Here is a 16992-nt window from a genome sequence, read left to right as displayed (position 1 = left end):
TAATTCTACTTTTTACACGTGAATGTTAAACATCGATGCCGTGACCATGAATAAACGCCGTCCCCGGACTGTACTGGACCACTACGCATATAAAGACCCTAGTTCAACATTTTTTATTGAGTCAATAAATTTTACGGGGAAGTGGAAAAAAGAGGGGGTGGGCGGGGATGAAAATCTAGCAATTATTTTATAGACGCCTAATGGTTTATGATTAATCAGACGGAACCCATAATGCCTCAAATCAAACATAACACATTTTATACACAGTTTATTTTCAAACTAAATTGTGTACTTTTTCTCAAAGTCTTGTTTTCAATGTAGTTCACAACAGAACTTTCTTTGCATAATTACACTAAAATTGCATCGATATTATATTACATATTTTAAATAACCATTTTCTGAAGGTTGGAATCGAAAGAGTAACAAATCAAATCAAAATATCTAAGTCACTTTGAGCCGTTATGCTTGTATCCAACGATACCATACATTAAACATGGGAACATTAACTACTTCGACATATTTAAATATAGTCTAAATACATATTGCACTTCTGTTCATTTTGCAGTTTATTTAAAGAAGAAATAAGCAAACACGATTCCAAGCCCCGCCCCAGCTAGAGGCATCGTTATTCCAACGGCTGCCATTGGACCTGAAACAAAGAAATTGATTGGTTAAGATTGCCATCAATTTGAACACCAACCAATCAAATCGTTGTGTACGTTAGAAACCAAAACACCAATCACCCGGCATCGTTATCATGCCAGCTTCCATTGGACCTTGAACGATGGATTAAAACGGTGACATTAAAATAACTGTCAAAAGTGTATCTTGCATAAATCATATCCGCCCAAAACGTTTATCGGAAAGTCTGGCTTCGGGTGTGAAAGGTCGCGGATTCAAACCCCGTCAGCGTCAAATCGAAAGACGTTATAATATGGTACCCTAGCACTCGGTATTGGGGAAATAGAGCACATGAACCCAGGGAAGTTATAACCCGTGGATTCAAATATTGTAATATCTGGCTAAAACTTGGAATTGAAACATCTCTATCTCATGTCACTTAAGACATTTACGCACAATTTAAGTCGCCATGGCGTCACTGAGTGGCCAAGCCTTAATGCAGCCAGAAGGCGCGGGCAGACTTTCATAAACTCAAATAAACAATTTGAAATGGTGCCTTTGTGATGGTCGCCCAATTAAAACATCGCTGCTCGCCTGTTGAGGGCAACCTTATGCTAAACGCTGACACTGGCCATGATACAAGTATATAAATTAAGCGGTTATTTTATCTAAGTGCAAGTCAATCAAACGCGAACGTTTTAAACAACCCACACAGTTCTGTACAAAACAAACGTTACCATCTTAGCTGAGTGCCATTTCGGTCTCAACTGATATTCTTTATAACAACTATTCTTTTCGACGCACAAATACTCTTATATTTTCATTTCTTAACTTAACTAGGCTTATCTTATTTCATTACCAGGCCCATGTGCTTAAACTTATTTATTTTACAACGATTGTGAAAAAAGTTATTACAAAATTGTATTAATTACTCTCGTTAGCACGATGCTACGCGAGATCAGTATTGTCTCGTTCAGTTGGTTAAACCGGAGAACCCGAATAAACCCTTTTCTAATCTTATTAATAAGTAATCTTTTCGAAATACAAATAATCTGATCTTTTCAATTCTTAACTTAACTCGACTTATCTTATTTCATTACCTGGGCCATATCCGGTCTGTTTCTGGTTCTGCACGGTTGTCGTCTGGTTCAGGTATGTAATCTCCACAATACTGTTCGGTATGGCTACCAGCGCTTTCTGTAAATACGATGAAATACGGTTATTTAAGTGTGTTAAAAGCAGGGTTTAGCTAATATACGGGATTCAGCATTTACAAGTTCATGCGAATGGAAATGGGACACCATCTTCATTATTCGTTTTGGAATGGCCACCAACACTTTCTGAAAGTACGGTGATAATACGTTTATTTCAGTGTGTATTTTACGGAGGCTTTAGCTTTAATCATACATGATTCAGGATCTTACCAAACGTTTCATTAGAATACATCAGAACAGAACAGAACATTTATTGATTACTTGAACATATACAGTTCATCGTTATTACAATAACATAAACACAGTACTGGTTTGACCCAGGACTCGAGAGAGACTCTATAAGCTCAGCTTTCGTCGCAATCGAGCTAAAATAAATTGGTATAAACCAAACACATGGCATCTTAGTATGGTGTTTATCTGAAAGTATCAAATGGAGTTCCTTTGGCGGTTGAAACAACACAACACGTTAAGGTATTGTCAGTGTTTGAAAACCTGAAACTCACATTCATAAACACATCCCCACCAAGGGAAACCACGAACTGCCCATTCTGAATCATTTGAGCCACCGTATTGGCTGCGTAATTCAACGTCACTTCCGTGTACGAGGTGCTCTTCTTAACATCGCCTGTGATTGGTGAAACGTCCAGCAGTTCAAACGTCACAATGATGACGTCAACAATGAAGGCCTGCAAAATTCAAACGAACAATGGCATACAAACTTAAGAAGGATCGAACATTCAAGGAAGGATGTCCCGGGTTTGTGATCCTTGTGGCTTAAAGCAAAAACAATGGAAATTATGCACCAGTCAATTGTAACCACGGCCCCCAGGTCCGGGGAATAGCGGGGACTTTGACTTTCGGTACAGTTAAGCCCGGGTAAAATCCCTGACCTGCGGGAAAAGAAGTGCTGGCAAAATTTCCGCCAAATGTCCCCGCACCCAGGGACCCTAGGTAAGGCCCATTCCCTGCTTTTTTGACGCGAATACAAAACCACCGCATTCACCCGGCACTGCGGGGCCACCTAGAAAGTAAAATCACGGCATATTTCCTCGGCTATCCCCGATATACCCCCTGGACCTGTGCGGGGGGGGGGGGGGCATGATTATAATTGTTTGGTGCATTACAGAGACTAAAATTTAACCAAGATCCGGTTGAAAAACGATTACAAAGACCTGCGTGCTTAGTTAAACAGCACGAGATACAGTGCTTATTCAATGAAAATGTCAAGAAAAATTCCACCCGAACATGCTTTTGCAAATTCTATTCGATTTTTACACGACAATTAACACCAAGTAGGAAACTTATTCATCCGCCTGTGTGCTTTATAAATGTGGCAAGTTCTACTTCCATATTGGCAACTCAGAAATACAGTCGAACCCCGTTGGCTCGAACTCACAGGGACCGGCGAACATACCTCGAGCATTGGAAAATTCGAGCCAAGCGAAAATACTTACCTTAGGTAATAAGAAATCGGTCCTTTATATCCAGTTCGAGCCAATGAGGAGTCCGAGTCAAGCGAGTTCGAGACAACGGGGTTCGACTGCATGGTGGTCAGAGAGGAACATTTGATGGACTTAATCAACAAACATACCTGCAAATTTGCAACTCTGACAGGCGACACCCCGGTAGCTGACACGACAGACTGGAGCACGTAATACTTAAACGTCCCCATGTTTGAGGAGATCAAAGATTTCACGTCACTGGTGACTAAAATATCAGAAAGAAAAGTCAATCTCTATGGACGTAACCAGGGGCGTAGCTTGATGAAAATATATGTGTAGGCCACTTTTTAAAGTACTGACCATGTGAAACTTTCGATAAATAATATACGAAACATTAATGTCGCGTGAAAATGAAATTTAGAGCATAGGAAAACGATATATTTTAATATTTGAAATACCCGGTTTCCGATCTATTAAAGCGCATTTGTCGGAATTTCATATTTCAGACCATTCTCCCTACCAACCTCCCTGTGCCTTCAGTTTTTATTGCAGATTTGGCATTTTTACTTTTTCGTTTTTTCTGAAAAATGTGTAGGCCGCGGCCTACACGGCCTATAGGAAGCTACGCCCCTGGTAACATCGGTGCTTTTGGGTGTATCTGTTATACTATTATTGTTTTTCGTGTTACAAGAAAACATAATAAATTATGTATTGATAAAATACAGGGTGATGAATCACGTGACTTCAATGGGGTTTACACATGGGCCACAACGGGCCACAAACGATGTAAACAAACGAGTAAGTGACTTTTAAGTAAGTAAATTCTATATGACTGTTTTGACAGAAAAGATATGCAAATATTTCTTGGGCTATTAAATACTATGCTATTTTCTGTTTCTACACGGGTGAAATAATTTAGATTTGCTTGTATTTTTAAGATGCAATCCTTCGCCAAAATTCCAGCGTTGCATCGTTCTTCCAAATTGGGTCAAGTCCAATTTTGGCCAGGAAATGCATCATTAAAATGCAAGCAAATCTAAAACCTTATTCCTCACCCTGAATAACTACTTTATGTAAAAGCCACGTGGCGACTTGCAAAATAGTTGGACAGGCCGGTATCAAACAATTGATCATGCTATTACAATCTCTCCTCTTATCGATATACGCATAGGGCAGATATTTTTAAAGCTGCACTCTCACTGATTAAACGTTTTGACAACTTTTTTTATTTTTTGTCTTGGAACGAGCAGTTTTTTCGTAAATATCTGAAAACCAGTGATATAAGACTGATGACAAAAGATCAGTTCGCAGATTTTCATATTTCCTCTCCAAAATTTCTGTTTTATGCATTTTTCTTAAACCGTTAGTCACGGTTTAAGCCATAAAACATTAAATTTGGAATGGAAATATGAAAATCTGCGATCTGATCTTTTGTCAACAGTCTTTCATCACTGGTTTGCAGATATTTACGCAAAAATTGCTAATTTCCAGACAAAAATTAAAAAGTTGGAAAAACGCTAAATCTGTGAGAGTGCAGCTTTAAACAACAACATTGAGGATAAAATAAACAAACGATTATAGCTAACCATTTAACATGAACTGGAACTTTCTCCGTTGACCAATCGGGTAGCACCCACTGATGTCGAAGTTGAGGAGGTCCGGCTTGTCCTTCTTGAAGTTGTACAGATTATACTGAAAGTTCCAGCTCCGCTGGAAGAAAACAAGAACAGTTTAGTACGTTATAACTAAATGTCAAACATTATTTATAGGTGTTATACTTTGAATACATGCACTCAGAAAGAAACAATTAATGAATATCTAAGATATTTAATATATTAATTATGTCTGCTGGACTAGAACTTTGCTTACTTCCGCTTTGTTGCAACATGTTGACGTTAATTCGGAACTCCTCGGCCATTTTTGTCAAAAACAACCTCGGATGTATGCAGGTACATCAGTTGAAGTAGTTAGTAAAATTTTTAATTATATCATTAATTAAATGTAGTGTTTTAGAGTTGTATTTATTGATCTAAGTTTGAATTGATTGCCATTGAATTGTATTATTGCAAACATATTTAAGAATCCCAAGAGTAATGTCACAAAGTTTAACTGCTAAATAAAATTACTACGCGATCTACTTGCAGCGGACTTAAAGTACCACTTTTTGAGTATGTAAACCGTCCAAATACATCCGAGGTTGTTTTCGATAAAATGGCCGAGGAGCTCCGAATGGTTGACGTTTTGACAATTCTAGGCTTGTGTTGAGGAAATACTACTAGTATATTTTCAGATTTTAAAATCATCTGGTGTCTAGTCCCTTTAATAAATTTTGCCTCGAATTACCACGAAGGTGATACCCAATTAATATCATAATTACGAGCTTGCTAACTACAAAGAAACGTTGCCATGGTTATAAATCAAAATTTATAATAACTTCATCTCATTTTACGTCATTGTTTATATTAACTGAATTATTAAAATCAAATTGCACTGGAAATATGACTTCCGAGATTGGATACGGCTATTCTCTTTGCGAATGGGAATTGTGATGCCGGATAAATGAAAATTTTAATTGCAGTTGCGAATAATAATTACCAGGTTTAATGGAAAAGAATGATCCCCTGAGATTTTATATTGTTAAGTATTACTTGACTTTCCAAGTGCATATTTGATTATTGGAAACCTTGATAGCTCTGTTCAATTATCATATTTGATTAAGTTAATTTATTGGTTAATATCAGTATGGAATTCACAGAATAGACATGTATATCTCTATTTTTAAAAGCATATTGTTTTAACATGATAAGGCATACCAAAAAATGTTTCGGGTAACTCTACTGTACTTTCTAAAACCCGCCGACCCTAGCAAAATAAATAAATAAATAAACGTCTCCCCATCGTTAACACATTTTTTTATAAACATAAACTGTCATTATTTTTTGACAGAATATAACTCCATAACAACAGCAATGTACATTTACAAGAAATAATGTTATTTGCATGAAAATTATCTTTACATAAGGACTATTGGGAAAAAATTCCAACCTTATACACTATCTTTAAAGCTGCACTCAGAGATATACCATTTTTACAACTTTTTAATTTTTTATCTTGGAAAGAGCAAATTTTTGGCGTAAATATCTACAAAACCATGATATATGATTGCTGACAAAAAATAAGATCGTAGATTTTCATATTTACGTTCGAAAATAAATGTTTTATGGCTTAAACCGTTACTAACTAAATGCATAAAACTTCAATTTTTGAACTTAAATATAAAAATCTGAGATCTATTTTTGTCAGCAGTCTAATATAACTGGTTTCCATGGATTTTTGCAAAAATTGTTTCGTTCCAAGACAAAAAAATAAAAAAAAGTTGTCAAAACGTTCAATCTGTGAGAGTGCAGCTTTAAATGTTGGGGATGTTATCTTAATCAAACAAAAATAGGCTTAAATGGAGACAGTTGGCTTATATTTGTTTTTCACATAATAATGTATCGTAATGCCTCATCGAAAAAGATATTATGAAGCGTTTTAAAGGACAAAACTATTTCCGTCTTCAAATCACACAATTTGATTGGACAGAGGTGATAATTGACCAATGAATTAAGACGCTACATCCGGTATGGTGATTATCATATGTATCGGAATGTTTAATCGAGAAAGTTTGTATGAAACATTTTAAAGAACAAAACCATTCCCCTCCTAAAATCCTCTGATATGGTTGGACAAAATGGTAATTGGCCAATGATATAAACTCTTACATGATAATTGACCTATGAACTAAGACCTTACATCTGGTATGGAGATTCTCATCTGCATCGGGATGGCTCCAGTTTCCGGACCCGCATTCGCAAATTGCCAGTTGTTCTGAAACGGGTAAACACAAAAAAGGTTGAGATCGCGGAAATCGGTTGAATTCCACAAGTGAACTATTTTCACATTCGGAACTCCTCGGCCATTTTTTTTTTTATCGAAAACAACCTCGGATGTATATGGACGGTTTACATACTCAGAAATCGGTATGTTTAAGTCCGCTGCAAGTAGATCGCGTAGTAATTTATTTCAGCAGTTAAACTTAATGACTTTACTCTTGGGAAACTTAATTATGTTTGCAATAATACACTTCACTGGCAATCAATTTAAACTTAGATCTACAAATACAAGCTTAAACACTACATTTGATTAATGATATAATTCAAATATTTACGGACTACTTCTACTGATGTACCGGCATATATCCGAGGTTGTTTTCGATAAAAATGGCCGAGGAGCTCCGAATGCTATTTTCACTGCAAGCTTCAGAGCGCTGACTTCAAAATAACCATTCGGAGCTCCTCGGGCATTTTTTTTTTAAAACAACCTCGGATGTATACCGTTTTCTGAGTATGTAAACCGTCCATATACATCCGAGGTTGTTTTCGATAAAAATAGCCGAGGAGTTCCGAATGCAAAATGACGATATGTCAATATGTATGTTATCTCCCTTTGATCACTCGGGTTCAAGTGAACTCGTGTTTCACTGATCCTTCATTGGCGGATATCCGATCATTTATCGGTAAAGCAATTTCACCGAGTCTGTGGTCTGTTTGTGGTGTTTGTTCGTGTGTGTCTCTAGTTCATTGTCCTTTGGGCCCTTGCTTTGTGTCTCTAAAAAGAGTGTTGTTGCTTTTTTAATGTTCGACTACTGGGCTTGTCCCTGTAGTAATCATTGCAAGTTCGACTACTGGGCTTGTCCCTGTAGTAATCATTGCAAGTTCGACTACTGGGCTTGTCCCTGTAGTAATCATTGCAAGTTCGACTACTGGGCTTGTCCCTGTAGTAATCATTGCGAGTTGAATGTCTCGTTGAGTATTTGTGACTCATTAACCCTTGTGCCTTTAATTAAATGCTTTCTGTAAAGTAATAACATCCAAGTTCTTTACAGCCCTGAACAATGTGTTCATTTCTGCCTTCGTACTCATCCCTTTTATTCTACATCACTTTTTCCTTTATAAATGTTTTCAGTTTGTTCATATTCATATCATCTGAACAGCTACAAGCAGAATGTAATAATATCGAAGTTTTTACAGCCCTACTTTCTACCTTTATAGCACTCAATCCATTTGCTCTGCAGCGCCCTTTCCCTTAGCATATACTAATATTTATGTTGATTATAAAGAAAGTTATATTAACTTAGTATCTTTCGTTGGCACGATCTTTCGCGAGAGTGAGGTGTTTTGCTATGGGAGGGGGGGTGTCCAGGGTAACAGCGTAAAGGACCCTAAAAACACGTCACACGATCGACGACAGCATTCTCAATTTGGTCACAGGAAACACTGACTTCATATTTTCCTCTTACGTCATCCTTACTATAGTAGCTACGTCATCTTTACTATAGTAGTTACGTCATCTTTACTATAGTAGTTACGTCATCTTTACTATAGTAGTAACGTCATCTTTACTATAGTAGCTACGTCATCTTTAATATAGTAGTTACGTCATCTTAACTATAGTAGTTACGTCATCTTTACTAAAGTAGTAACGTCATCTTTACTATAGTAGTTACGTCATCTTTACTATAGTAGTTAAGTCATCTTAACTATAGTAGTAACGTGATCTTTTCTATAGTAGTTACGTCATTTTTACTATAGTAGTTAAGTCATCTTTTCTATAGTAGCTATGTGATCTTTACTATAGTAGCTACGTCATCTTTACTATGGCAGTTACGTCATCTTTGCTACGTCATCTTTACTATAGTACTTACGTGATCTTTACTATAGTAGCTACGTCATCTTTACTTCAGTAGCTACGTCATCTTTACTATAGTAGTAACGTGATCTTTAATAGTTACGTCATCTTTACTATAGTAGTTACGTCATCTTTACTATAGTAGTTACGACATCTTTACTTAAGTAGCAACGTCATCTTTACTATAGTAGTTACGTCATCTTTACTAAATTAGCAACGCCATCTTTACAATAGTAGTTACGTCATCTTTACTCTAGTAGTTACGTCATCTTTATTTCAGTAGTTACGTCATCTTTTCTAAAGTAGCAACGTCATCTTTACTTTAGTAGCTACGTCATCTTTAATATAGTAGTAACGTCATCTTAACTATAGTAGTTACGTCATCTTTACTTCAGTAGTTACGTCATCTTTTTCAGTAGTTACGTCATCTTTACTTCAGTAGTGACGTCATCTTTACTATAGTAGTTTCGTCATCTTTACTTCAGTAGTTACGTCATCTTTACTCCAATAGTTACGTCATCTTTACTATAGTAGTTACGACATCTTTACTTCAGTAGTTACGTCATCTTTACTAAAGTACTTATTTCTACTTTTTAAGCCTCATTTATCAGTAATTAGAATACAACCTTTATTTTAGCGAACGAAATTGCAAATAGTCAATTATTAAGTTCTAGGCTTAATCATTAAGAAATTCAACTTTCGCAGGTGGTTTAATTAAGGTCTGCAAACTGCCGCTCATCCTACACTCATTTCCTTTGTCAGATTTTGCGTTGACAATGTGCCAACCAGTGAACCTGTATTCTAAGGCAGTTAGATGACTTGAAGTTAAATCTTAATGATTAAGAATGGGCGGAGTGAGCATATTACGTTGTGTCATAATGTATTTTAATCTAAAACAAATAAATTATTTTATAATAGGTGGTGTGCCAAATTATGAAATTAACTTATGATGTGAGAGGTTGACTTTTGACTGAATGATAAATACATTAATAAGCCAGCGACATAGGCTGATACCCAAACCATTCCTTGTCGCGGTTCATATAACAAGTCATACCGAAGCGAAATACCACTCCCATGTGGAGTTGGATGGGAAGGTGAACGGGAAGTCGGACCTTGTCGCAATCCACGTGTCACAGTCGACGTTCCGGTTCTTTTTCTGAAACAGAATTAATTGCGTGTCAATGTAGATATTCCGAAGAACGTGAACATCACGTGATGCAAATGGACGTTCACGCTCTTTTTGTGTAACTGAATATACGCTTATCACATTCAACTTTTCGGTTCTTTTCCTACAAAAAAGGGAAAAGAAGTAACTTAAGACCATAAAGACATTGACTAACACAGTGAGAAACAACGTGCTAAGGTTAGGATACACAACTCTTCGAAAAAGTCCCTTAGTATTTCGTGTACCCAGCACACAGACACCATATATGCGAGAAACGAATCCTTGACTAAAATCAGGACTAATATTCTTAGATTTCCAAATGCTACTTTTTAAAGCAGATTTATAGTTAGAAAAAGCTACTGGTACGATTTGAATGACGTCGGTATGACGTGGAATAATCGGAACTCCTCGGACATCTCCGCCATACGACTATATAAAACCGAAGTTGTTTTGAAGGAAAATGGCCGGGGTGCTCCGATCTTCCCGCGTCATAAGAAATTAGTTGGAAAGCTACCATTGCAGACAGTATCCCGTAAGTTTAGTTAAAACAAATTTATTCCACAACGATTGTTAAGCAAGTTATAACAACATTATATAAATCACTCTCGTTGGGATGCTCGAGGGTGTGTTTTTGTGTTGTGGGAGAAAATGAAGTACACGGAGTACCCGGAGGAATCCACTTATCCGACTTGGTGACCACAAACAAATCTCACATGCATCAGGTCCGGGAATTAAACCCCGCCTGTGTGAGAAGCGAGTGCGCTAACCACTGCGCTGACTGAACACCCCTAATCCGTTCGGATATCGTTGTAAACGGTGATTGACTTTATTAACGGTCACGGGTGTTGGCAAAATAAATTGTAAACGTTACAAGAGCCATCGCACCTTGTACGATACCGGCGTAGTATAAGCGTTGTGAGGAAAAGCATATGCCATATCAATTTAACGTACGAATTTTTATTGGTTCGAAGTTTTTTGGTCAGTCCCGGGGACAATCGGAAGACCTCGGCCTTAATCGGAAGCTTGCCGGAGATGGCCGAGTAGTTACGATTGTTCCGGAGAGTTCGAGCCTACGTGTTTCGACTTTATCATTGTTACTTACGACGCCTTCATATGAGGTAGCCTTCTTTGAGACATCAAAGTAGAAGAACTCTTTGGAGTTCCTTATTCTGACTGTGTTTGGTCCACTCGATCTGTCATCGAAGTCAGAACCCTCGATCTGCCTGTAGCTGCAGTTGCCACGCCTTTTGTCGGTGACGTAAGCCACGCCTATAAAACAAATAATGGCGTAAAGAAATCACATCCATCTCGCTTGGTTATCAGTCATTTTGTTATATTAAAGGATTATCTCGGTGTCTAAACCACGTGTCTTTTCGTCACACATGCTATAGCTGCCACACCATTTGTCGTTGATGTATGTCACGCCTATTCATATAGATCATGGCGTAAACCAATTACATTCATCTCGTTTGTCATTTAAAACTATCACGGAGCTTAAGTCACGTTTCTATTCGTCACATATGCTGCAGTTGCCACGCCTTTTGACGTGATGTAAGCCAGGCCTTTTCATACAAATAATTGGCTAAACCGATCACATTCCTTTGAACACCATGGTAACGCGCACACGGCGCAGTGCACTGTGGAGTAAAGATATCTTTAATGTAACTGTAATTAACGCAAAAACTATAGCTTAAATAACCTGAAAAATCACCAAAACGTCTCGTGAAGTATTTGTGACGTCATGTTAAAGATTGACGTCATTTGAACGTTAGATGCTTAAATACGCAAGCATCATTCAATACTAGTACCAACGTTACCTGATCGGAAGTCATGTATCTCTATAAGGTCGTTGTAGCCATACGGCGCATAGTCTCCGAGCTGTGGTCTATATTCGTATTTCACCAGCTTCTGGCTGTAGAAAAACGTCTCCTGGAAGAAACACAATCAAAGAGATTGTTTCAAATGAAATTTTAGTATATTGTGGCATTACATACTATACACCCCTCCCGAGAAGGACAAGAACAAAGCTGCTCAAAATGGTTTTTGGAAATGGTGCACAATTTCTATCCAATTACAGCATTTTATTGTAGAAAAACGTCTCCTGGTAGGTTTGCATTAAGGGGGTGTTTCAAGAGTATTTTTCCGTAAATGTTGCATTAAATTTGAAACACCCCTGCCGAGGACGACAAATCAAGCGCTCAAATTAATTTACAGCGTCTGGCTGTAGAAAAAAATGTCTCCCGGAAGGAATAAAATGAACATGATGAGTGAAATATTTACAACCCTCCCGCGGACGACAAATCATAGCACTAAAAATGATGTTCGGGGATTGTGCAAATTTCATATCCACTTACAGCTTCTGGCTTTAGAAAAAAACGTACGTTGGAGGGCATAAAATAAACGGGATGTTTTTAAATATATTTTATGAAACACCCCTCATAAGGACGACAAATCATAGCGCTCAAAATGATGTTCAGGAGCAAATGTCTAATCTATTAACAGTTTCTTGCTGTAGATAAACGTCTCCTGGAAGGACTCGAGCGCACGGGATTTACTAATTTACCTTCATGAAAGAGAGGTGGTTGTTCGTGACATCTAAAATCTCGGTGGTGAAGGAGAAGGCGTCGTTGGCAACCGTTGGGAAATTCTGGGTCAACTTGCGTCCAGGACAGACGATTCCGGACGGGGTCTGAAACATATGGATAAATATTAAGATTGATTTCATTTTGGTACTTGACCAACAATTTCACTTATCGCTTTTGTTTTGTTGGTGTTTTTCCTTATCCTTGATATTGGTGAAGGTAGTTAAATAAGTATTTAATTTAAATCAAATACAATCACTGTGGCAATTTTTACAGTGTCCAAATTATTATTAAGATAACATAGTTCGACATAGCGTGTTTCGACTGTATTAGAAAATAGTTTATTTTAAGAAAATATAAAACAAAAGGGTGTTTGTTGAAAAATTGCGCCAGCTCTAGACGTAAAGGCCTAGTTTAAGCCTTCTCTGAGTGACCCCCTCTCCCCCCCCCCACCCTACCCCAAAATAACTGTGTACAGTACAACCTCTGTTTATTGATCTTAATCTACTTGCCTTCATCCCTTTTATCAGATCTCCGATCTTAGTATCCTGCTGTGCAGTTTTGGAAGTTTTATTATATTAATAGACCATAAATGGCCCTGTGCGTATTAACGAATACACAGGATATAGGTCCCTACTGTATTATTAGTGCAATAAGAAGGTCATGCCAAACATTCCCTAAATTAGGCGTTTAAACTACGCCTTTAAGTCTGCCCCTTCTCATACAATACCCTGGGGTCGTATTCAATAACGAAATTAAGTTGAACTTAAATTAAGATTAGAATCTAAGTGTTTCATTGGCCTGTATATTTAGTTGACCAATAGACTGAATGGAATTTCTGAGGCATGTCTAAGGATAAGGATAAGATCAATATTGAATACTGGCCCAGAGCGATGATGCTATGCGTACAACATCATGCGTAAAATGCCTCAGATTTATCATTATCAATTTGTCTTAAAAAAAATATATAACAAAGGGGTGTTTGTTTATAAATTGGACAAGCTCTAGACTAGTTGTAAACTTATTGTCTATTAATTCAATGAATTTTATCCAAGTCAGTGGTACATAATCAACAATATAAACCTCAAAGACTCTTGTTTCGTCGGGCTTTATGTAAGGCCTGAACTCGTAGAAGTTATAGTAGTGTTCGAAGGAGTGTTTTCCTTTCTGGGTTGAAGTTCCTGTCACGTGACACTGGACTGGAACTGTGGCGTCAGCCGCCGCCACCCAATTGTCTCGAACTGAAAAAGAGAATGTGAGCCATGTACAAAAAAAATATTGTGTCGATGGGAAACATGACTGACATTAGATTATCTCCTACATTTGACGTCAATGGAATCACATATCGGTCTTCAATAAGTTTTGCGCTTTATCGTTATGATTTAAAGTTTAACCACTTAACAGACATGACGTCATAAATTGGGTCGACGCCTTGGAAACAGGTAATTATCAGAAACCAGAAAAATGAGTGTATGATGTCTGAGTAAGACTATAAACCTCAGTCAAACCACATTGGCTCAAACTTCCAATGGACGGATCGAGCCAAGAGGGAATGAATCTCTTCAATATAATAGTGTGTATATACCACGTGATAAATTGCGTCATAAATGCCACGTCAGAATGCAATATTTTAATTTGAAAAAAAAACCTTCAAACAAAGATAACTTCACCATTTCTTCACCATTATAAATGAAACATAGCGCAGTCTACGCCGCTGACGGAGCCCTGCTTTCGGTCTTTTACCAGAGTTTGATTGAGAGTTTAGTTTCTTAAAACACTTCAAAACACCTTTTCACAATACGGCCGTCTGACGGAGCACTGTCATAATATTATTTTGGAAACTGGTTTGTCGGAGTGTTTGATGAAACTAATGGTCTTATCAAGTTTCGGTAATAAAACAAGTGCGGTGCTCTTTAAGTCTTTTAGACTGCCATTTGTTTCATTTAAAATGTTTGAATTAAGTCTTCATTTTAAGCAAAAATGTTGCCTTCTGATGTAGCATATATGACGTAATCTATCACGTGATTTAGACACACTGTATCAAGAAAACGGCCCTTAACATCAAGTTCAAGTCAACGAGGAGCTAATCCCAAGGCTCAATGTATTTTCACAGGTGGGGGATTGAGTCATCGGGGTTCGACTGTGCCTGACATTCCATAAGATAAGACTTTACGACTAGTTAACCTACCTGTGACATAGTGGTTTAGGCGTCCACCTTCGGAGCGGGAGGTCGTGGGTTCGATCCCTGGCCGCGTCTTACCGAAAGACGTTAAAGGTTGGTACAAGTAGTTCCCTTGCCTGTCGCTCGGCATTTAAAGGGTAGTGCTTGGAAAAGTGGTGTACTCAGTACTGGTTCAGCCCAGGAAAGTTGTATCGCGTGTATCGGTGCTTTACACCGTGCACGTTAAAGAACCAAGACTTCTCTTTAGCAAAGAGCTAGGGTATCGCACCTGCATCTCTGGTAGCTCACTCTGTTTCTTCAAGCCTTCCAATGTCTGGATTTGACTGCGAATTGCTGTCACTTCTATCTCATGTCACTTATGGCATTTTAAACACAATTTAAATCGTGATGGCGTCACGGCGGGGTCAAGCCATAATGCAGCCAATGGGCGCGGGCAGACCTTGATAAACTCAAATAATCAAACAACCTACCTGTGAAATACCAGTCTACTAGCATCGTGGCATCCATGTTCGCCCAATATTGACAGGACCTCCACCAATCAACTTTAATGTCTCGAATCGTTGTTTGACCCATGTACACCTGTGAAATGAAATAGAACATAATGAGTTTGGTTTGATGTCACCAAGCCGGACAACTCAACCCACCATCTTGATGATGTTTTGGGTCCGGAAGGTTGTATTCGATTTGTGTAGATTTTTGCAGGTTCGGATTTCACAAGGCGCAAGCGGAACTCTGCTAAATATCCACTAGAATTGAACACGACATTCCTGATTAAAACACAATACTACTAACCTATTTATTATATATGCACTTGTTAAATCACTTAAAATCACTTAAAATACAAATGATTTAAAATAAATGCCATTTTAATGACGCATTATTTTGTTTCATAATGTAATTTTAACATCGCGCAATGATACATTCATGATGTGACGTCAACAAAGTGGAAAACAACGTATTGCAATGGATTGAAATACTGACTACCGTATTTTGCGATTTATATTGCTTGTGGAGTTATGATTGGTATATAATATTGTTGTTGTTTAGTTTATAAAGGTCTGCCCGCGCCCTATAATGGCTGCATTATGGCTGGACCCCGCCACACACCCAAGTGTGACTGAAACATACTTTTGAGGCAAAAGGGGGAGTTTCCCACCATCCTCCCACCCCGGATTATGGGATTTTTGAAGTACCCAAAATACCGTGACTCCTGCGATGAATGACATCTAGAGTGGTATATGATAAACCCTCTTACCTCATTAATATTCTGTCCTGCCCAATGCAGCGCCCCGGCAGCAGAGAAAATCCTTGGTTGATTGTTCACTACCTGGTACCCGAGTAAATATCGCTGGTCAGAGGTGCTCAGGTCGGTGACCGAGCAAGCGCCAGGGGTGCCCGCTGAAATGTAGTGGACCTTCGCTTATGTCTTTTAAAACTATGCACTACAACGCATTTTTCGTGCTAAAACAGGTGGTTACATTGCGTTGACACTGAAATATCAGGAACCGTATTAATTTCGGATACACTCTTACTTCCAAATAAGATGCATCACAATACATACAATTGTTTTAATTTATCTTACCCAATGTACATGTATTATACACATTTAAATGCTTTAAAAATTACGAAATTCAACAGAAAGTACAAAACTAGAGAATTCTCCAAAGGCTTCAATAGTTTAAAGATAACTTAAGTTATGATATTTATGCCAAAAAATACACGAGGTCGAGGGATTTAAAGGCTTCAATAGTTTAAAGATAACTTAAGTTATGATATTTATGTCAAAAAATACACGAAGTCGAGGGCTTTAAAGGGTTTCAATAGTTTAAAGATAACTTAAGTTATGATATTTATGCCAAAAAATACACGAGGTCGAGGGCTTTAAAGGGTTTCAATAGTTTAAAGATAAGTTATGATATTTATGTCAAAAAATACACGAGGTCGAGGGCTTTAAAGGGTTTCAATAGTTTAAAGATAAGTTATGATATTTATGTCAAAAAATACACGAGGTCGAGGGCTTTAAAGGGTTTCAATAGTTTAAAGATAACTTAAGTTA

General features: G+C 37.7%; 1 protein-coding gene across 2 annotated transcripts in view; it reads right to left on the bottom strand.

The window, feature by feature from the left end:
- Positions 1–253: 253 nt before the first annotated feature.
- LOC128221230 (uncharacterized) overlaps positions 254–16992 on the bottom strand; it is a 216947-nt gene continuing 200208 nt past the window's right edge. For both annotated transcript variants that reach the window (XM_052929754.1, XM_052929753.1), the window contains exons 5-17: positions 16192–16334; positions 15407–15515; positions 13838–13995; positions 12736–12861; positions 11990–12101; positions 11275–11441; positions 10062–10163; positions 7073–7147; positions 4864–4987; positions 3427–3542; positions 2339–2521; positions 1722–1818; positions 254–649 (exon numbers count right to left, since the gene is read on the bottom strand). In XM_052929754.1, the coding sequence (XP_052785714.1) occupies positions 567–649; positions 1722–1818; positions 2339–2521; positions 3427–3542; positions 4864–4987; positions 7073–7147; positions 10062–10163; positions 11275–11441; positions 11990–12101; positions 12736–12861; positions 13838–13995; positions 15407–15515; positions 16192–16334 (1595 nt within the window). In that variant the 3' untranslated portion in view covers positions 254–566. The remainder of the gene's footprint in view (positions 650–1721; positions 1819–2338; positions 2522–3426; positions 3543–4863; positions 4988–7072; positions 7148–10061; positions 10164–11274; positions 11442–11989; positions 12102–12735; positions 12862–13837; positions 13996–15406; positions 15516–16191; positions 16335–16992) is intronic.

This window comes from Mya arenaria, chromosome 16, assembly GCF_026914265.1.
Source record: "Mya arenaria isolate MELC-2E11 chromosome 16, ASM2691426v1".
In the NCBI taxonomy this organism is placed as follows: Eukaryota; Metazoa; Mollusca; class Bivalvia; order Myida; family Myidae; genus Mya; species Mya arenaria.
This window is presented reverse-complemented; position numbering and strand designations above follow the sequence as displayed.